This window comes from Talpa occidentalis, unplaced genomic scaffold (assembly GCF_014898055.3).
Source record: "Talpa occidentalis isolate TD23 unplaced genomic scaffold, MPIMG_talOcc4v2.1 talOcc4.16, whole genome shotgun sequence".
Classification (NCBI taxonomy): Eukaryota; Metazoa; Chordata; class Mammalia; order Eulipotyphla; family Talpidae; genus Talpa; species Talpa occidentalis.
This window is the reverse complement of record NW_023601653.1, coordinates 68,006,072-68,029,176: the sequence shown is the minus strand read 5'-3', so window position 1 is coordinate 68,029,176 and position 23,105 is coordinate 68,006,072. Positions and strand designations below refer to the sequence as shown.

The following is a 23,105-nucleotide window of genomic DNA, read 5'->3' as shown; positions in this document are numbered from 1 at the left end:
GGTTCTAAGGCTTGTTTAGAGGGCATAAGAGGTTAAGATATAAGAGCTTGCTTATTTGGTAACCATAAACTCACTTTTTAGTCCAGTGAAAGATTATGGAATTAAAACATTTTTTAATTAAAGTAACATTGGCTATAACATTATGTAGGTTTCGGGTGTGCCACCACCAAAAGTCTAATTCCATCTTTCACCATACAGTTGATAACTTTCACCTGATTCTCCCTCCCTTCTACTGCTTTGTGTATTCCCCTACCCCCTCCCTTCTGGTAACTACTAATTTGATCTTATAGTCTAAAAGTTTATTTTTGTTTTACTTAGTTCATTTGCTTTGTTTTTGTATACACATGAGTGAAATCGTATGGCATTTGTCTTTCTCTATTTTTCATTAGGCATAATATCCTCTAGAATTGTGTTGCACATGGTAGGAGTTAATTGTTTTTTCTTTGAGTAGTATTCCATGATGTGTATATATACCATATCTCCTTTACCTAAGATTGTGGAGTTTTGTTGGCTCTTTACTAGGTTAGTCCTTTTTTTTTTTTTTACTTTCAAAGCTCAGCATGTTTGAATCCCACTTACCGGTCTCATAATAATCATAGACTTTTACACTGGCTGGTTTCAAATTCTTTACTTGAATGCTTTGTTCCACTGAGAAGGAGAAACTCACAACTTGACTGGTTAGCTGGAGAAATAAGAATACTGAATTGGAATCAAAGTTTAACAGTTACTAGTTATCCTCTCTTTCTAAGACATCATCAAACCCTGTAGATGTGCTACCCATTTGTACCAAAACCTGTGAAAAGAATGGGACATTCTGGGCTTCCCCGGTGGCACAGCTGTTGAGTGCTGGGTTGCAAAGCTGCCCGCAGCCTCTACAGCGCTGGTTCGATCCCCGGCTGCCAGGCGAGGGTCCCACATGGCAAGCAGACCTCTCCTGCCGCCTGCTGCTCCCCTCAGCAGTGTACTTCATCAGTCTGCCTGTTCTGCTCTCCACTCTGGCTCTGGTGAGTTCTCTCACCCTCCCATGCTTCTGACTGTAGCCCCCCCAGTGCTTGTATAAAAAAAATTAAAAAAAAAAATCTTTAAATAAAAAAAATAAAAGAATGGGACATTCTGAGACTTGGATAACACTCTTCAAGATAGATAAAAGGAACGTGAAAGAGACAGTTTTGTAGACTGTCACATGTACTAAATTGAACCTTGTTGACCAGTTGAGGCTTCCTGTCTCCTTTTGACTATTTTCTCCTTTCTTATCTTTGTGGAAAACAGTATTTGGATTCTGGTTTGGCTTATTGGAAACTCTAGTATTTCTTTCAGACCTAGCAGAGTCACAAAGAATCTTACCTTTTCAAAGTAAATCAGCACATGGTTGGTGTTCACTTCTGTTCTTTGAATCTCAGGACTGTCTTGAAGCTGTTACCCAAGAGAATGAGCCAGAGATATGGGATAAGGAAATTTCAGACAGAGTAATTTTCAGGTATTTGTGATATAAATGGCTGCTTAGAAACATCCAGACTACTAATCTTGATTTCTTTGGAAATAATAGTAATAATGATAAAATAATGATAAATGATAGTAATACAGTAGACCCCTCCTCACCATATGTGGTGTTGCTTTCCATGGTTTCAGTTACCCACAATCAGATGTGGCTGAAAATATTAAGTACAATAAGAGATTGGGGGAGAGAGAGATCGAGATCATTTTCACATAACTTTTATTTCAGTATATTGTTATAATTGTCTTATTTTATTATTGTAGGCATGTATGTATTTGTTGAAAAAAACATAGTATATATGGGATTTGATCTGTAATTTCAAGCATCAATGAGGGTCTTAGAACATGTCCCCCACAGATAAGGGGGAACTAGTGTAATTGTTAAGCCCTTTCTCTCTCTCTCATGTTCCACGTATGTATACACAGATATAAGTGTGTTATATATATCTATAATGGTACATAAAGCTGTATACACATACACACATATGCATAGTATATACGTATACACATATGCTATACATAAGAAAGCAATTGTGAAGGAGTTGATCTCTTGGAAACTGCATCAATACAATAAAATTGACAAGCATAAATATCAACATTTATCATGACTTTGTTATCTGTAAAAGATTTAGACTTTACCTTTTTCACAGATGCTTTTACAGGTATGAAGCCTGATACCATCTTCACGTCAACAATGACCATATTAGAGCTGGGTCGTTCTCCAGTATAACTAGAGAGTTAAGGCATAGGCACAGGCACTTAAATAAAAGTCTTTAGAACTCATTCAAGACATAAACTTCCTAGTACTACTACCACTCAGTTTCTCCATCTGCCCTATTTGTCCTCTGCTGTGATTGTTCATAACCCGTAACTATGAACTCTGCAGGAATGTCAACATCATATTCTCAATGTTAAGAAATTTTTCTTATTAATGAATATTGCAAGAATTCCACATTCATTATACAGGACTTTGGACAAAAGAGTTCTCCCGTACAAGAAAATCACTTTCACCATATTCAACAGAAGGTATGATAGTGGTTTTGCATTTACCTCATGTTGATATGAATCTGGATTTTTTTATTAGCGTCTACTCCATCACAATCCTTGGGAAGAGTATCAACCTTCAGAGTGAAGGGGCTTTTCCCTTCCTTCTTGGGCAGGATGTTATACCTCAGGGATGACTACAACAAATTGAAAAAAAAAATCCTTTATCTTTGCACTCAAATAATCTCTCTTCTAGATGATTTATGCCTTCCCTTAGCACACATTTCTTTTACTGTTAGGAAATTTCAATTTAATTCCTGAGACTTCCCCCTCCCATTTGCAGCATCCCCTGCATCCTGACAGCCTCACCTGGAGGTACACACACCCTGACCCTGATACTGTTGTGCTGTACTCTCCTGGAATCTCTGGTAACCCAACCTCCTGCAGCAGAAGGCGGTTGGCATTGTCTACTTGGAATTCTTCAGAGAAGGTGTTTGAAGACTTGACAGTGACTGTTGCTGCTTTCTCTTTTTTAGTGAAAGTTATTGCTGCATATTTGGAGATGGCTTGGAGAGCTACTATTGTATCCTGGAAAAAGGTGGGTACAGAAATAATAGGAGAGGAAGGGGGTTAGATCACACTGGTTGTAAAACATATCAACATAAATTTCAATTACATTCAGGCCTGGTTATTAATCATTGACTATTCTAGCTACTTTGGGTCAAATGAGAGGAGATATTTTGGGTCTAATATTGGATAGTCTTAGACTTTGCATTAAAAATGACTTACGTATTAGGGAAGTAATCTTATAAAAAGTATTGCTTTAGGAAGACTGATCTACTTTACAGTTGAAGGTCCACTAAAGAGAGAAAATATAAGAAACTGTAGATGACAGAACAATAATCCATATATAAAATTTGAAATAATATGACCAGAACCTTTCAGGTGTTGGAGGAATGAGAAAGTATGAATGAAAAATAGTTTTCAGTTTTTCAGCTCCTAGAATATGGTTTGATCTACATATGAACTAATATATTTATTTTTCTTCCTAGAGTCTCTGCACAAACCTGAGTAGAGGAGAAACCTCCATAAGGGTTTTGTTGCTCTGTGATCCATTTCACAATGCGTGATGCCACAGACAGGTCTTTTGAAGATGGGCGAGGCTGGACAGTAAGATAGGCCAGGAGCACGTAAGATGTCATCTCCACTTCGGCAGAAGGAGCCCGGGGTTGAAAATAGAGTGTTTCGGGTTGTTGAAGTTTCCCAGGATGTTGCCAGTGCATTGAGCCATCTTTCAAATGGTAAAGGATACTATTTAAGCTTAGAAAATTGGTCAAAGTCCAATTCATGAATGTTAATTGTAATTAGAGCTCACCCAGTGAATTGATGTAAGTGAAGTAAAAGCATTAAGTAATCACCAATAAGCAAATCGTTGACCAGACAGTAAATTAAGGTTCCAGCAAATTACTTTGTATCTGTTACTTATTTGTGTGATAGTATAAGTTAAGGTATATAGACTCTATAATGTGTAAATTGATAAAATGATCCATGTTACCTAAAATACTTGTGTTAGATCAATGATTATTATTATAATACATAAAATAAAGCAACAATATCATTGCATCATAGGTGGGAACTTAATAGGTCTTCCCCCTTTTGATCACTGGAGATTTTTGGAAGTAAATTAAAAAAATAAAATTAAAAAAAATTCTTTTTTTAATGGAGGTAGCTTTGGCTTACGTTATTGATGGTATTTTGAACATATAGGTTGTAGCAGCTCTTACCCTCTTTCAGAGCTTCCCTATCTAGTGATTCAAGTAGCTCATTTCGCCTGGCCTGGTTTCCTGCTAGAGTAAAGGCGTAAGCCAGTAATGCCTTTGTATAGACAGAATTTCCTTTGGCCCTTGAGATGGATCTCCATTTCATTTCCAAGCAGAATAGAGCACTGCGGACAACTGGATGCTGTAAAGAAAATGAAAGAAGCAGACTAGTCAGCTATCCCCAGTCTAATCACAGATTAAAAACCACCAGTGTGCCTGTGCAACATCACAGTTCTGACCAGGACTCATTTCCTCTGCAGTCTCCAAAAGGATCTGATCCTTTATGTTCCAGTGTAATATACCAGAATTAAAACAGATGAAAACTGTGACTCATTTCCCCCAGTGATTCATATTTCCATGATTTTTATGTCTCACATTTGTGAGAGAGGTGCAGGGAATGTCCTAGTACATACAGTAACTGGCAGTGGCATCTCCAGCAGAGCAATGGTGACGTAGGCAGAGAGCGTCACCTCATCATTTACTTCACCCTGTAAGGAGCAGAGGCAGAGATTTGCACACTCCAAATATTTTGTAGCCAATATCAGCTAACTCGTTTCCCTTGGGCATCCTTACTAGAAAGCATCTTATCTTTTACACTTTTACTGGTGCTCCCCCTTCCTTCCCACTTAAAAAATTTGTCTCAGTCTCCTTCCCTGACTTATCGTCATATTAGGTGAGAGGGCTGTACACTCTTATTCAGTATAAAAATTACTAACTTATTGCTAGGTTTCAGAGACTTTAGTCTATCATCCATCCTCAAAGCGTGTCACCAGATCTTGAGGCATCAATAGAAGCATCATGGTTCCTGTATCTCAGTACTTTCAGGGACCAGAACAAAACTCAAGGCATTACCTTGATAGCATTGTTCAGTATTGTTCCAGAGCGCTGAAAACAACCGTTTTCCTTTTGCTTCTTTGCGAGCCAGTTGAAAGAGTTTGTGAGGTGTGAGTTTTCCACAAAGATGTGTGACTGGGCTTGAACAAAGGACTTAAGCACAAATGCAGTGAGCCTGTCCAGCAAAGAAGAGACAGACATATGGACCATTTTATTTTTGAAGCTCAATTTGTACATTGCCTTCAAACATTGGTCAATAGAATTCAATGGAGGGAATTATTCGGGGAATTTGATACTTGAAAGTTGAGTATTCTCTTGTTTGTCATGTAGATATTGGAATCTCTTTCTAATCTCTCAGCTTTATTGGTTTCTGCACAGTTGATGTTTTTAACATTACTTTCTCATGAAATGTTTGTTGGAGCCTCTGTCTCCCCAGCACCAAAATGGCTGTTTTCTGAATGATTTTACATCATAATCTCTTTCTGTTCTTTCCCTCTGCTCCTCTTCTAATGCAATATGGAAGCTTATTCCTCTACCATTTCACTTATTTTTACTTTCTGCCTTATATTTCCACTTTAGGAGATCCTACTTCACTTCTATCTTCTACAGTAACAGAGCAGGTGAGCTTTCACAGATAAAATGGTGAGGTCACCCAGGAGAGATGATATCTATGTAGATTTTTAAAGGATTTAAAGAAATTTTAAAAATTTCTGTGAAGGAACTCAAGGTAGCAGAAATAGCCATTCCCAGAGTTTTGAAATATAATGGATCTACAGAGAACATCTGGAATGAATTATCTTACCAAGTGCTTCCCTCACTTCTGCCATCATCATCCCCAAAGGAACTGTATGAACCATCACTGTGCTTGTAGTTCAGCTGTCTTTGGTACCCTGTAGAGGAAGTTTTCATAGATTTATTACATAGTAGAGACATTTGAGAATTAGTTTTTTTTTTCTTGAAAGCTTGTTAAGGAATTATAGGTAACTATTATTTTATTAAGATGTCTCCAAGACATCTTGATGATATAATTGAATTTTCTGGTTGCATAGTAGAGCATTTTATTGTTTATCACAGAAACAATGACTATTATATCTTTACAAAAGGATGCTAACTTGGGTACACTGAAGTAGATATTTAGGGACACAATAAAGGTTCTCTTTTTTGGGGTACTCTCTCACCACTGATGAGGTGATCGATGGCTTTGGACTTGATCGTCTCCGTTAGCTGTTGTGTCACATTTAGATAGTTCAGAACATAGATGTTGGGAGCAAAAAGAATCATATTCTGCTCTCCACAGCCAAAGGGCATCTTAATAAGATTCTGAATATTTTGCATTGCAGAGCCTAGTATATCACCTGGGAATGAAAGATATTTAAAAGAAATCAAACACAGAGCTGATCATGTTGGTATAGGAGGGTGACCAGTGAGGCCAAATCACATGTAAAGGAAAAGACAAAAAAGTTTAAGAAGTGAAGAAAAGCAAAGAATAAAAAAGGAAAGAGGAAAATGAGAAAAATAAAATAGATGGTTCAAGGATGGAGAAAACTGGAAAGAAACTGAATGGCAGCTTACATTTTTTTTTTATGAAGTACATGTCTGATAGAAACCATTTTCAAATCTATTAGGAAGCTTACCACCTAGTTAATTTCTTGATATGAGGGCACAGAGGGAGGACCCTTTTACTTTTCAGAGGATATCAAGGTATATAACATATGGCACATCTACTCAACCCCCCTTTTGACTGATACACAATACAACCTTCAGCTTAGTGCTCTTTCTCTCAATCCATTTTAGAATCAGGAACCTCATTGACCACAGAAGATGAGACCCCATGCTCTAGAACTACAGAGATGAACAGCTGCTTCCCTTCAGCTGGGAGACTCACCCACAACTGAATATGTCGCCCTGGCAGAGCCTTCAACTATACTGGAAGGAAGTTTTAGTGACAGTTTTTCAGGTACTCCATTTTCTAATGAAAGAAGACAAACATGTATATAAGGATGGGGGAAACGAGAGAAATGTTATATTTTCATTTGAATTATTTTCCTCCACACAATCCAGATTCTACCTGTCATTTCTCTTGATCATTATATAACTCTTTGATGCAAACCAAATTTTTCCAAACACCATGATTCATCTCACAGTGAAGTTCATAAATCATGTTTGTGCTAAATTTCTAAAGTCTTTCTTGTAGTGTACATCTTATGGACTACTCATTTCCTTCACTTCATCATTTATATTAATTTTCACTATTTGTGTTTTTAAAAAATTCCATAGTATTAAGTGCTTACTATGTACCGTGTGGTCATGTTATTGTTTTAGTGCAATGATGTAACCTTTTTCAAAAGAAATTTCCTGACTTTGTAGAACTTTCACCTTAATGAGAGAAATCAGATAACAAATATTTTGTATGGTAAATACCTATAGTCAGAGAGAAAATTAGAGTGAAATAAGTGTTTACAAAGGGAACTATTAAGACAAGGTGAATCAGGAAGTGCAGTATGTAGAAATGAGGCTCCCTACCAAATAGTTCACTGGTGAAAATATCATAGGTGACTAGAGACTTTAAGTAAGTCAGGGAGTGAGATCTATAGATATCTGGGGGAAGGACTCCAGGAAAGAGGAACGAAAGTGAAAAGACTGCAGAGATTGGAGCATGTAGGTGTGTTCCAGGAGCAGGTAAGGAGACTAGTGTGACTGCAGCAGAGTGAGTGAGGGGGAAGGACAATTGGACATGAAGTCACGGGGCAGCAAGAATTTGTGGGTGACATTAGATTCATGGACTTTGAGGAGCATGGGACAACACTTGGAGGTTTGGGGCAGAGGAGACAGCATGATATGACCTAATGCATTAAAAGATCACTCTTGCTGTAGGGGAGCAGGAGGAGGTGATCAGAAGACACAATGAGGTAGTTCAGGAAAGACCCTGCCAAAGTAGAAGTGGACGTGATGAGAAGTGGGAAGATTCTGGATATAGTGTGAAGGTGGAGTCAACTCGATTTGAGAAAGGATATGGTGTGGAGTATAAGAGAAAGAACACAATAAAGGATGACTTCAAGGTTGCTATCTCAAGCAAGTAGAAGAATGGAATTTCCGTCATCAGCGATAGAGAAAATTGGGGGAACAGAGGCTGGTGGGGACCAGCGGAGGTTCAGTTTTGAACATGCTAGTTTTGAGATGCCTGTTAGATCTACAGACCTATAAGTGGAGATGGCAATTGGGCAGTTGAATACATGAATCTGGGTTCAGGAAAGAGGTGTGTCCCAAAGATGAAATTTTGTGGTCTCCAAAATGAAGTTGTTATAAACTTCTATGATTAGATGAGATTACCTAGAGATGCTTATATAGAGAGGAAATCTGCACCGTGAACACTGTCCTCAGGATGATTCTAGATGATGCAGAGTTGAAATTTTAGTGGTAATTTTATTATATTAATGGTGTTAGTAAAACATTAGTTTTCTGTATATACTGTTGACCTGAAGTTCTTCTTAAAATAACATTTGGGGAGGGAGGTAGAGAAATACATGTTTTTAAAGTGTAGTAAATGATGAACTGACACTGGATCCCCACACACTTTAGACATACAAGACAGGGGTGAGTTTCTGAAATTCCAGTTCTTTTCTCTGCCCTGGAGCAAAGATATAAGCATCTTTAAAATATTGATTGAATAGTAAATAGTTCTAGTGCCACACAGATATTTCAATATTTTGAGTGTTATTTAAGAAGTTTTGGAACCACAGATTTGCTGGAAAAAATATCACATCCTGTAGCCTTCAGCATTATTCCTCATTATTAGCCAAGAGCTTTAAGTAAGTCTTTTAATTTCTCACTGCCTTCCTAAAGAAAATTTCGTTCCTCACCAAATGGTCTTTGACTTGTGTATGGGAGAATATACAAGTTTGTGTTTTTCCTTTTTTTATAGCAAAACATTCCACAGCTACAGACTTCGGCAAGTGACTTAACATGAGAATTTTATCTATTTTGATGCTTACCTGATGCACAGAGCATTGTGTTGAAAGTTTCCTCCCTTTCTATTCCTTCAGCCTTTTCAATGAAAGAGAAAAAGTGAAGAAATAAGATAATATTAATGAATAGAAGAGAAAAATCAATCATTTTAGAGCAGAGGAGAAAATGTTAGTGAAAAATATGTCCATGTTCTAGGAATGAAATGTGACTGTCCCAGTAATATCAGATGATGCTGTAATATATGAGGTCTCTAGGTCAGAGGAAATATGCCTGCATACCTCAATTATTAGCGGCTTGACTACGGTATCCTTCTGTGCAAGCGCTGGGACTTGGGGCACCTCATTGCCACACATTTCCCGAGACTGGAGGGCTTCTGCAGTAGCTGTGAAATTCACCTTTCCTGGGGAATAAGGTTCTTATGGAGTCAAATAGCAATTGTGTAGTAAATGGTTTCTTATTTTTAAATTTCCCCAATATATATAGTGATTTTCTTTCAGTCAGTTGAAGCAGGAGGAAAAAAAAAATATCTGGATCAGACTGGAAAGGAAATAATTATAACATAAAAAGTAGGATTTGTCAACAACTTTAACACTCACCTAGTGACTTTGGAATCACAGCCCAGGACACAGTTTTCTGTCCATTTCTACAGATACAGTGAGATTCTTCATTCTCCTCTACTGGAACTGCTAAGAAGGCAGGAGAGCCCTCCAGCTGTACGCTGACCTGTCCCCCACAGGTTGGAGAAAAAAGACAGGCAGAGAGGATCAGTGATAGGAGAAAGAATTTAAAGGGATAATGCCTAATAATGGAGAGGCTTTGAAGAATTATCCAAACAAGGAAAATCCCATCAAATACTTTGTGGTTTAGATTTTTCCAATAAGGTAATTGAAAAATCAACTAAAATTAAAATAAATGTCCAGGATTTAAGCTTGTGCCAACAAAAGAAAGAGCTATTTTCTTTAGTCAGAGTGAAAAAAATGAAGCAGTTAGGTAGAAATAATGCTTGATTCAGGAATACACAGGAACTCTAGAGTCCTAGATGAATGTAACCTTACTATCTTGGATCTGCCAGGTAGCTTTGTTCCAAGTACCTATTCCATTCCAGAATTAGGCACATCATATTCCATTATGATTTGCTAGATTACCTAGGAAACCACAGTATGAATGGTGATTGTGCTCCTTCCTTCTACTTTTGCTCACTTGCAGAGAAATGCCCTTACCCGAATGCAGTGAGGCAGATAGTTGAACACTGTGGCTTTGAGCATGAAGTCTTCTCCTCGAACCACAGAGTAGGGGAGAGTGAGTTCCAGAAAGAAGGGCTGGAAGGCTTGAAGAGAGATGATAGGGGAGAGGCCGAACCCGGTAGTGTTAGATAAGCAGAGAGCTCTGGCCTTCCACTCCGTGATGGTGTCAGGGATTTTCATTGCCAACTCACTTCTACCTGATACACTTGTGAAGGGAAAAAGAAGAGAGTGCATGAATCCCCCAGCACATATTTCACTTTTTTTTTTTTTTTTAGCGTGGATCATTACTAATCATCAAGAATGATAACTTAGTAACCTAGTATAATAAATGTTAAATTTGATGTAAGGTTTGTTATTCCTAGTGAGGTCTCTGGAATTTTTTTTTCTTTTTAAGGATGAGGGTAGCTTCCTGCTTTGTATTATTTTACGTATCTCAGGAACGAATTAGACAACACTTGCATTGTTTAGTCATGAGATTAAGAAACTACAAACCTGGGGTCTCCCTGCTGGTGCAAGGGGCTAAGACGCTACCTATGAAGTTTTCGGCAGCCACTCCAGCATGAGTTGGAGCCCCGGCCAGGGAGCTACTCACATGGCTCAGCAGACCTCTCCTGTCTTGCCCTCTGCTCCCATCAGCAGTGTATTTAGTCAGAATGCCTGTTCTGTTCCCCACTCTGTCTCTGGTGAATCCTCTCATCCCCCACACCTCTAGCTTGTGCCCCAGTTCTTGTATGCATAAATAAATAAATCTTAAAAAAAAAAACACAACTATGAACCTAAATACTTGCCAGGAAAATGTGGAACAGGCTGAAAAGGATCAGGAAACAAGGATATCACCAGATTCATAGAGGAGGATCTAAAACCTCTCCTGAATTAAATTCCAGGCAATAAACAACTTACTCAAGTACCACCAAGTCCCAGATCCAGGTCTCAGGGAAATACTTCCGGATTATCTCCTTCTTTTCTTCTTCCCTCTGCAGAAAGTTTCCGCTCATATATTCCACAGCATTGCTTGATGATACAGAACCGAGTCCGAGTGGGGAGCCTAGGCCTGCTGCGCCTGGCACAGCTCCTGTGCCTGGTGCGGCTGCTGCGCCTGGTATTGCGCGTAGCGGGACTCCTGCGCCTGGTATTTGGCCTGGCGGGAATCCTGGGCCTGGCGGGAATCCTACACCTGGCGGGTCTATTGCAACTGGCATTGTGCCTGGCGGGACAACTGCAATAGAAAGATAAAATTCAGGAGCTCATTTGTTATCATTGATTTCGTTTAGCTACCTTGTTTCTCATGAAGAATAAGGTCATTTACTGCAAGGAATGTTTGTTATTGGAACAATTTAACCTTCCCACTTGTTATTTTGTTCACTCATCTACTTCTATAGGGAGGCTAACCCTCTTGCTTCATTAAATAGTCAAGAGGTGAATGCATTTTTTTGTAGAAATGAAAACAAATGTAGTTCTCCCTAAGGTGATTATTCAACTAATGAAAGGAAGAATAACAAGAAATTTAATGTACCAAGTATCGCTTTTATACTGAAATGGGTCACATGTTCTTCATTTGCAGTGAGAATCCACCAAAGTTTCTATAGTAAGAGGATTTCAGGAATGATTAAAACAATGAATGAGATATGGAGACCTAAATAATAAGATTCAGTAAAGTATGGGTTATAAACAGCAGAGACTCATTAATACAGAAAACCATCCTTTAATTGATCAGAAGATACTTTACCAAAGCAAAACATAAGGCCATCATCAAAGATGAGACACAGAGGAGAACAGAGAAGGCATTCCAAGGAGATAGCTACTCAGGCACGCACACATAGGTGGGAAGGGTAGTGATAAACTTACCTCTCTAAAATAGAATTTCTAGTTTGAGGGGTATGTTTAACATAGCTGAGTGAATAGTAGGTGCAGTTAGGCACTGTGGAGGTTAACACAGATACATTCGATCTGTTAAGGGTAGAGTTAGTTTGATTAAAAAAAGATCCAGAAATCAGAAGATAAAGATAATTTATATTTAATGGAGTTGGACATGCTCTTTTAAAACCTTAGCTGTGATAAGTCTGTGAATTCTAGGGGAAGTGATTATTTATGAGAAAAAATGACATGATAAAAGCAATGTTTAGGGATGATACCTCTTTCATAGTATATAGGACAGATTGAAATTGAAGGAGACTGGAGGCAAAGAAGGTAAATTGGGAGGTTTTTAAGTAATTTGGATATGAAATAATGAGGGATGGGATTAAGCTGGTATAACTGAAAATGAAAAGAAAAGTTTGGATAGGTGATAAATACTAAATGCAAACTTGTAGAATATTACAGACTATTTGGAATAAGAATGTAATGGTGGTGCTGAGTCTTCATGTTTTCTGTGTCATTCTATTAGCATGCTTTTTTTGAAAGATAGACTTGGTATAAAGAAGGAATATGAAACTAAAGAATAGTGCTTTTCATTTTTTTTTTAACAAGAAGTATGCCATTAGATTGAGTCCTAATTACATTTTTTCATTTTATACTGATAATACCTCACTAACTTTGGTATTGTTATTCTGACTTTGGATAGGAAGAAGTTGAGCCTCCAAAGGTTAAATGAGTCCGCAAACTTTTAGTCACATAAATCATACCAGATAGGGATATAAGAACATGCTCCTGAGCTCTTAACATAGGATTCTTTTTTCACTATCTAGGATTTTTCTTTCTATTCAGGAATATTCTCATTCACTTCTTTGATTTCAACTAGAACTTTATTTTACTACAGTAAATCTATTTTATTTTATTTTATAACTATTTTATTTTATACCTGGTTTCTTATTAGCAAGTAGAATTGGTAGAGATTCAAGCACACCAAGGGAAATATCTCTCCACCTGATGGTAGTAGAAAATAATACTTGGTGTTCCAGTCTTTTCAACTTTTCCTTATTTTCAGATAAACTTGAAATAAAGCAAGAGGAGACTAGTAGTATATCTGCCAAAAGCTTAATTATCCGACTGGGAGATTGTGAGGGCGGAGCAACATGGCGGCGAGGAGACGCTGCGAGTAAGATCTCCCATTAAAAAAAGTGAATAGGGAGGAAAAGCGGCAGGTCCCAGTGAGAACCGGGACACGGAAGATAAACGGGTGACGCCAGCAAACTGCCCGAAGAAGAAAGTGGCCATAAAAGAGGACTAGAAGGGAGGGAAGCGCAGAACCCTGCTCCCCTCCCCCGCCCACAGAGGCGGCACTCTCCGACCCGCAGAGAGGAGGAAAACAACAAACTAAAAGGACCAACAAGAACAAACTACGCAGCAAGCGGGACTGTGAGTGGAAAGGAACTCTTTCAGCCACCACACCCCGTAAACGGGAGCTGTGGAGAACCCTGCAGGATCCGCCGCGGAGGTGAGCTCCGGGCGCCATTAAAGAGAGACCCCGCCCCCAGGGAGGGGACCAGCACCAGCACACAGCCCCGGGCTGCCTGGTAAGCCTGCGCGGAAAAGCGGTGCCCGCTGGAAAAGCAGGCGCGGATCGGGGTCAGGATTGCGTGGAATAGCTGCGCGCTGGAAAACCAAGTGCGGATCGGAATCGGGATCGCGCGCGGAAAAGCAGTGCAGTTGAAAAGCAAACGCGGATCCAGATCGCAGCTGCCCAGGTCCCTGCGCCTGCGACCTAGGCTTGCGGGGAGACGCGCGGAGGCCCTCACTGAGTGAGCAGGCCCAGGCACCCAGGCACGGGAGCGGGATTCAAAAGGCGCCATTCCCGCGCCACTGAACTGGGCTACAGCCTGAGTCCTGGAACTGAGGGCTTTGGAACTGACACCCGGGGCACGAAATTAGGGGCGTGGGTTCCCCACAACGGTGGGGCACAAGGCAGACACAGCACCCCAAAGCCGTTGAGGTTTACCCTACCATTCCCGCTCTATTCCCTGTCCCACGGGGTGGAAAATCAGCTCCCCAAGGGCTCCAGGAGAGATCTCTGGCACCACCTAGCGACTTGAAGCCAGCAGAGGCGCCTAGAGGAGCCAGTGGCCAGCTGAGGAGTTAGCCCACAACGGGCTCCTTCCAACCAGTAGTCTGAGCCCACAGGGGGAGCGAGCACCCACAGCTGGGGCAGACCAGGCGCGCAGAAGAGTGTGCCTGAGACCGGACGTGCAGGGAGTGTGTCCCACATCACCATCTTAGAACAGGGACATTTCTTCAGTAAAGACTACCTGCAGAAGGCTTCCTCAGGAGCCAGAGGTGAGCGGGGGAAGTTAGCCCACGCCAGACCCCATCTGGCCTGCAGACCAAGCCCAGAGGGGGAGCAGGAACCCACCGCTGGGGCAGACCAGGCACACAGGGGAGTGTGTCCCCACATCGGCATTTTAGAACAGGGACCTTTCTCCAGTAAAGACTGCTTGAAACTGACAGATGACTCCTGGAGGAACCAGAGGAGAGCAGAGAATCTCACCCAAGATGCCGGCCAGTCCCAACTACACAGTGTCCCAACGCATACGGCAAATTAGAAAACAGACAGTAGGGAGGAGAAGAACCACACGCAACCTAGCAACTCCCCAGGTAAAAAGCACACCACAAAAAGAAAAGCAGCCCCCAGATTGCAACGACAGTAACTTGGAAGAACTTCTGAGCCTTCCAGAAAGAGAATTTAAAATTGCCGTGATTAAAAAACTGACAGAAGTCATAAAGGAAAACAATGATAAGGGAAAAATAATCAACGATCAGAAGAATGCAATTGAGTCCCTAGAGAGGGAAAACAATGGTCAGAAGAATGAAATTGAGTCCCTAAAGAGGGAAGTAAAAGAAATGCAGGAGATCAAAGAATTAATGGAAGAACTAAAGAATTCTGGGAAAAGCAATGAAAGCAGAATAGATGAAATGGAAGAACGAATAAGTACTCTTGAAGACACAGAAATAAAAAGAACCAAAACAGAAAAGGAAAGAGAAGTATGAAGGAAAAAGAACGAAGAAAGACTTCGGGAACTATCTGACTCCATGAGGAAAGGAAATATAAGAGTTATAGTAATACCAGAAGGAGAGGAGAGAGATGTAGGAACAGAGAAAATATTCAGAGAGATAATTGAAGAGAACTTCCCAAATGTGAAGAAGGAGCTGAAAATTGATATACAAGAAGCAAGAAGAACACCAAACTTCCACGACGAAAAGAAAAATACAGCAAGACACATAATAGTAAAGCTCCCAAGAATCCAGGACAAGGAAAAAATAATGAAGCTGGCAAGAGGGAAGAAACAGATAACATTCAAAGGAAAGCCAATCAGGCTGACATCAGACTTCTCCGAAGAAACACTACGGGCAAGGAGAGAGTGGAGGGACATAGTCAACAGACTCCAAGAAAACAGATGCCAACCAAGAATTCTCTATCCCGCAAAGCTCTCCTTCCTCTTTGAAGAAAGAATATGGACCTTCCCAGACAAACAGAAACTCCGGAATTTCATTACAACTAAACCCCTACTCCAAAAAATACTACAAGGAGTCCTAAAGCCAGAACCTCAGAGGGACGAATAACAATGAAAGAAGGCAAAAAAAAAAGTTATTAAAAGAATAAATAAATAAAATCAAAGGAAAGACAAACACAATGGCAAATACAGACGCTAACATATCAATATTAACTCTAAATGTAAATGGACTAAACTCTTCAATAAAAAGACACAGAGTTGCAGCCTTGATTAAGAAACAAAACCCAACCTTTTGCTGTCTCCAGGAAACACATTTAGCTACAAAAGATAAAAATAGGCTCAAAGTTAAAGGATGGAAAACAATCCTACAAGCAAATGGACCAAAAAGAAAGCAGGAACAGCTATACTTATATCAGATAAAACAGATTTCAAACTCAAAAAGATAAAAAGAGACCCCAATGGTCACTACATTATGATCAAGGGGACAATACTTCAAGAAGAAATAACACTCATTAACATATACTCACCAAATGAAGGAGCACCAAAATATATCAGACAACTGTTGTCCTCTCTGAAAACAGACATCAGAGAAAACACATACGTACTGGGAGACTTCAACACACCACTATCAACAATGGATAGATCAACAAGACAAAAAATTAGTAAAGAAACCAAAGCTCTAAATAAGGACCTAGAGCAATTGGGCTTAACAGACATCTATAGAACACTAAACCCCAAAAAAACGGAGTACACATTTTTCTCAAGCGCACACGGATCATTCTCCAGGATCGATCACATACTGGGGCACAAGACAAACATCAATAGATACACCAAGATTGAAATCATATCAACCATCTTTTCTGACCATGAAGGCATCAAACTAGAAATAAACCATAAAAAGAAGGCAAGGAACTTTCCTACCTCATGGAGATTAAAAACCACACTACTGGAAGACCACTGGACTAATGAGGAGATCAAAGAAGAAATTAAAAAATTCTTTGAATTGAACGACAAGGAGGACACCAATATCCTAAATGTATGGGATGCAGCAAAAGCAGTAATAAGAGGAAAATATATAGCAATAGAAGCTCACATCAAGAAACAAGAAAGAACTCAAAGAAACAACCTAATCTCGAAGCTCAAAGATCTAGAAAAAGAACAACAAAAAAACCCCAAAACCAGTAGAAGAAAAGAAATAATAAAAACCAAAGCAGAAATAAATGAAATTGAAACTAAAAAAACAATCCAAAAGATCAATGAAACCAAGAGCTGGTTCTTTGAAAAAATCAATAAAATAGACAAACCCCTAGCCAGGCTCACAAAGGAAAAAAGGGAGAAAGCACAAATACACAGGATCATAAATGAAAGAGGAGAAATCACAACGGACACAGCAGAAATCAAAAGAATAATCAGTAACTACTATGAACAGTTATATGGAAACAAGTTTAACAATCTAGAGGAGATGGACAAATTCCTACAACTCTGCAATCACCCAAAGCTAGATAAAGAAGAAATAGAACACCTAAACAGACCAATTACAAGCAGTGAAATTGAAATGGTAATCAAAAACCTCCCCAAAAACAAAAGCCCAGGACCTGATGGATTTACAAATGAATTCTACCAAACATTCAGAGACGAATTAGTGCCTATCCTTCACAAACTCTTCCAAAAAATTGAGAAGGAAGGGACAATACCAAACACGTTCTATGAAGCCAACATTACACTAATACCAAAACCGAACAAGGACAACACAAAAAAGGAAAACTACAGGCCAATCTCCCTAATGAACACTGATGCAAAAATCCTCAATAAAATTTTAGCTATCAGAATCCAACAATGTATCCATAAGATAATTCACCACGACCAAGTAGGATTCATTCCACGGACACAAGGATGGTTTAACATCCGAAAATCAATCAACGTTATCCAACACATCAACAAAAAGAAATATAAAAACCATATGATAATATCAATAGATGCTGAGAAAGCTTTCGACAAAGTGCAACACCCATTCATGATAAAAGCCCTTGAAATTCTTGGGATACAAGGAACATACCTCAACATCATAAAGGCCATCTATGACAAGCCAACAACCAGTATCATTCTCAATGGTGAAAAGCTGAAAGCAATTCCATTAAGATCTGGAACAAGACAAGGATGTCTACTCTCACCACTGCTTTTCAATATAATACTGGAAGTCCTAGCCAGAGCAATAAGACAAGAGAAAGACATCCAAGAAATCCAAATAGGAAAAGAAGAAGTCAAACTATCACTATTTGCAGATGATATGATAATATACATAGAGAACCCCAAAAAGTCCACAGAAAAACTAATTCAACTCATCAATCAGTTCAGTAAAGTGGCAGGATACAAAATCAACATGCAAAAATCAGTAGCCTTCCTATACACAAACAATAAATCTGAAGAAGAAGAAATCAAAAAAACCATCCCTTTTTTTATTGAAACAAAAAAAATCAAATATTTGGGAATAAATCTAACAAAAGAGATAAAGGACCTATACAAAGAAAACTATAAAACACTGTTAAAAGAAATAGAAGAAGACACAAAGAAATGGAAAGACATCCCATGCTCATGGATTGGAAGAATAAACATTATTAAAATGGCCATCCTCCCAAAAGCAATATACAGATTCAATGCTATTCCAATCAAAATTTCAATGTCATTCTTCAAAGAAATAGAACAATTATTGATGAAATTCATATGGAATCACAAAAAACCCCGAATAGCCAAAGCTCTCCTGAAAAAAAGAGAAGGGAATGGAGGCATCACACTCCCAGACTTCAAACTCTACTACAAAGCCATAATCATCAAAACTGCATGGTATTGGACCAAGAACAGACATACAGACCAATGGAATCGAATAGAAAATCCAGAAATAAACCCACAGATTTATGGTCAACTAATCTTTGACAAAGGAGCAAAGACTATGCATTGGAGCAAAGAAAGTTTGTTCAATAAATGGTGCTGGGAAAACTGGGTCGCTACATGCAAAAGAATGAAGCTTGACCACTACCTCACACCATACACAAAAATCAACTCAAAATGGATTAAAGAACTAGACATAAGACCTGAAACCATAAAATATATAGAAGGAAATATAGGCGAAACACTACGTGATTTGCACATCAAAGACATCTTTACAGACATATCACCCAAAGCAGTGATAGTGAGGGCAAAGATAAACAGCTGGGACTACATCAAATTAAAGAGCTTCTGCACAGCAAAAGAGACAATAACAAAAACAAAGAGAAACCCCACCAACTGGGAGAACATTTTTGCACCCAACACTAATGATAAAGGACTGATCACAAAAATCTGCAAAGAGCTGATGAGACTCAACAACAACAAAGAAAATAATCCAGTCAAAAAATGGGCAGAAGAGCTAAAAAGAAACTTCTCTGAAGAGGAAATGCAAATGGCCAACAGGCATATGAAAAAATGTTCAACATCACTTGTAATCAGGGAAATGCAAATCAAAACTACCATGAGATACCATCTTACCCCAGTGAGAATGGCACATATTAAAAAAACTAGCAACAACAAATGTTGGCGAGGGTGTGGAGAAAAAGGAACTCTTCTGCACTGTTGGTGGGAGTGCAAACTGGTCCAACCACTGTGGAGAGCTGTGTGGAGATTTCTGGACCTACTAAACATAGAGTTTCCATATGATCCAGCAATTCCACTCCTAGGTATTTACCCAAAGGACACAGAAACATCAACTCCAAAGAGCACCTGCACCCCTATGTTTATAGCAGCACTGTTTACAATAGCTAAGCTTTGGAAACAACCCAAATGCCCAAAAATAGATGACTGGATCAAGAAGATGTGGTACATATATACCATGGAATATTACTCAGCATTCAAAAAAGATAAACACATGCAATTTGCAGCAACATGGATGGCACTGTAAGGGATCATGCTCAGCGAAATAAGCCAAAAAGAAAAAGAAAAATACCGGATGGTCTCACTCATAGCAGGAATCTAGAAAACTTAAACAAGGGACCAGGAAAACGAATAACTATAAGAAAGTGAAAATCAAAATCAACAAAAAACTATGAACCAGAGACACTTTTAGGGGGGCGGGGGTGGGAGGGGAGAGATTGGGGTCAGAATGGGGGGGCTGCAATTGTATGGGGAATATAAAAATAAAATTTATTATTAAAAAAAAAAAGCTTAATTATCCTACTTTGCTCAGTATGTCAAAATCACTTTGATTTCTATGAAAGGATGTAAGAGAAATTGTATCCGTATGATCCTTCCTTTGCTCAGCTTCCCTTGCACTCCACTGCTGTCCATCACAGCCATGTGCAAACCTATTCCTTCTTCCCCATGGTTGTAACCTTGAAAGGCACACAAAGGCAGAATCACACAAGGTGGAGTCACGAGGTGAAAGCAGACCAGATTCCCTGACTCACTCCTTGGTAGGAAATGATTCTAGATAGCTCTGAACTCACAAGCAGTTTTTGTGCAAGCAATAGTCTGCTGTATGGTTAGCGAATGAGGCCTGAGGGTTTGTTTGTCACTGCGCTATAATCTGTCCTATCTGGACCAACTCAGGTTTTGAATTCACAGTGAATAATGAAGATTGAAAGTAGCAAGACTGTTGAAGTCTAGGACAAATCAGTACTTGATTTTGATTCAGAGAAAGAGGTTGGGGTGAGGGACAATGATTACTTAAAACTCCCATTTTTTCCAGAGAAAAACACTATTTGAAGAAAATTTATCAAGTTACTGCAGAGACACACGATACAATACTTAGGGAAAAATAACTTTTTATCCCAATCCAACTAAGCAAAGCATCATTTTTCTTTTATTATTCTAGCAGAAAAATAAATCTTACTCTTACCTCCTCCAAAGCCCATTGGGATTCCTAGATACCCTGGAGGGTATGGACAATAACGTGGCTTGCGGATTTTTGAGTTGGTATAAATACTTAATCCTATAGACTGGAAGAAAATTAAATTATTAAAACATGAACTCAAATCTTGAGATGAATATTTTCTTGCATTTGTACTATACTTTCACAGTTATTGATATACATAACTCATATGATCATCATGCTAATTCTACATAAAAGGGAGGAGAGTTATTTTATAAATATGAAAATGGAGTCACAGGAAGTAAAGGTCATCCAGTTAGTGAATGGGAATTGGGATTCCACTTTCTGAATTTTGTCAGCTGTATGCTGATGCCTCTTTAATTATCTTTTGCATTTGGAGAACAGTGTTTTTAGCATTGGAGATCTGTCTTCTCTTTCTTTCCCTTCCCCCCCAACTAAATATAACACACACATACCTGTACATACCCCTCATAGCTTTATCACAGAGAGTTTTGGTTTGGTTTGGTTTCCTTCAATTTGAAATCATAGTTTGGCATATTGTAGATTTTTTTCTTCAATCTTAGTAAACTCTGCTTTGTTAATTTTTTTTTTTTTTAGTGAGTATGCTTGTCCCTGAATAGCTGTGCTCAGCTTCCCTTTTATGATTTATACTTTCTTCTTTCCTTTCTCTGCTTCTTTTAACTATCTTGCATCTCTGTATTGAAAACACACATGCTGATGTCTACAGTAGCCTGATTCCTAGAGTCCACCTGTTGAACTTGGTCACATAGCCACAGGTAAATACTATTTGCTGGGCTGCCTCAGAGAAGAGGGGAAGCTGCAGAACTCTGAGTGATGTCAGTGATGGTAGGAGTGGGATAAGGAGAAAGAAGTCAGAGATAAATGTTTAAAGATTAGATAGTCAGCTTGTAAACCTACAAAGTCTTCTTTCTCTCCATCCCAACCAATTTATGGTTCTAGAGGTAAGAAATACTTTTTTTTAAGCAAGCTAACATTTCTAATCCATATTTTGCTAATCTTTTCTTAAAGAAAGGTTAGTTTCAGTTTTCCTGAAATTTTAGTGCACTGAAGGTGCTGATTATTTACTCATTCAACATGTACTATGCAAATGACTGAGATAATGGCTGCCAGTAGCTACCTACCTTTCCATGGTTACCAGAGGCACTATGGGAAATGTTTTCATTTTTCTCACAGAACAGAATTGAATCACTCAAAGGGAGAATATGACAGTGATAACTAGCTTAGGCGTCAACTTGGTGAAAGCTGGGGGCCCCCAAAGTATATCCCTCACTGGTAAAATACCAGAGAAATTAATGGTTGACTAGCTGTATGTATACAACGTTCATTATATCTGTGAGATTTCAATATTTTTCCACAAATCATAGCTTTGTTTGGAAGGAGCAGAGAGGGATGGAGCAGGAGCAGATTCTAGAGCTTAGAAGTCTGTTCTCCATTTTCATGAAGACTTAAAAATCAACTTTGGCTTTGTTTTTAGAAAGAATAACAACCTGAAAGATACTGGAAATGTCATCCGCAGCCATGTCCTGCCCTGCTGTATTAGAGAATCCATTGCGATACAAGTTTTCTGGCTTGATGCAATCTTCCTGATCCTCATTCAGAAAATCTAGATGTACAAAAAAGGGAGCCGTCTGCATCTTTTGTTGTAGCAAATTATAGACCTACAAAATCAAGAGATTAAAGGGAAAATTATTGTTTATATATTTTTAATTTAATGTGTGATAATGTTCAATACAAGATTGGAAAGATCATTGTGTTCACTTACTATCCACATGCCAACATTATAAAGACACAGAAAATCATGGGATGATATCAAAATTTCTGGATTATAATCCTCTTGTACAAAGGAAATATATAAATAAAAAAAGGAATGGATTGATCTGTGTCTCAGAGACTTTTTTGTTTGAATGAGACTAAAACTCATGTTTTCTGTCTTGGGGACCAAATGCCTACTTTTAGAAGAAAGCAGAAAAGGTAGACAGTTCAGAGAAACATAATGAGAGAAGAAAAGCCCCTCATAATCTCATCACCCAGAGATAACCTCTGTAAATATTTGATTAATTTCCTTCCCCCCCCTTTTTTTTATATGATTTAGCTTCTATCAAGTTTTCAGTTACTATTTTAGGATCAAGTTTAGCTTGAGTTAAAACTAAGTGCAGGGGCAGCCTAGAAATAAGTCAGTTCCAATTCAGTTTTTGCTTGGAGCTTGGTATGAGGCAATGTGCTTAGTCTTACCGTGTTTAAGCCATGAAACAGTGAATTTGATGAAGACCTCCTGATCTGCCTGCTGCCTCTCTAATTTAAGCTCCTTTGATAACCTCCTGTTTCCATTCCTTCATTCTTGCTCCCCTACTCTGAACAGGATCTTCCTAGTAGATAAATTTAAATTGTCACTCTCCTGGTCAAAACTCTTCATTGATTAACCTTTAAGTTTATGGTCAACTCCCAACTCTAAGCTAATAGAACTCATTATATTCTTACTTCCTTTCCATCCCACCTA

General features: G+C 38.8%; 1 protein-coding gene across 1 annotated transcript in view; it reads right to left on the bottom strand.

Annotated features, from left to right (window-relative positions):
• Positions 1–23,105, bottom strand: part of LOC119247729 (alpha-1-macroglobulin-like) — a 46,316-nt gene that overhangs the window by 1,990 nt on the left and 21,221 nt on the right. The window contains exons 16-34 of the mRNA XM_037514374.2: positions 22,096–22,266; positions 20,594–20,693; positions 11,243–11,558; positions 10,319–10,547; positions 9,695–9,821; positions 9,377–9,498; positions 9,125–9,176; positions 7,018–7,101; positions 6,311–6,487; positions 5,935–6,022; positions 5,151–5,307; positions 4,712–4,786; positions 4,263–4,440; positions 3,546–3,769; positions 2,848–3,066; positions 2,545–2,675; positions 2,134–2,224; positions 1,345–1,413; positions 580–682 (exon numbers count right to left, since the gene is read on the bottom strand). Of these exons, the coding sequence (XP_037370271.1) occupies positions 580–682; positions 1,345–1,413; positions 2,134–2,224; positions 2,545–2,675; positions 2,848–3,066; positions 3,546–3,769; positions 4,263–4,440; positions 4,712–4,786; positions 5,151–5,307; positions 5,935–6,022; positions 6,311–6,487; positions 7,018–7,101; positions 9,125–9,176; positions 9,377–9,498; positions 9,695–9,821; positions 10,319–10,547; positions 11,243–11,558; positions 20,594–20,693; positions 22,096–22,266 (2,713 nt within the window). The remainder of the gene's footprint in view (positions 1–579; positions 683–1,344; positions 1,414–2,133; positions 2,225–2,544; positions 2,676–2,847; positions 3,067–3,545; positions 3,770–4,262; positions 4,441–4,711; positions 4,787–5,150; positions 5,308–5,934; positions 6,023–6,310; positions 6,488–7,017; positions 7,102–9,124; positions 9,177–9,376; positions 9,499–9,694; positions 9,822–10,318; positions 10,548–11,242; positions 11,559–20,593; positions 20,694–22,095; positions 22,267–23,105) is intronic.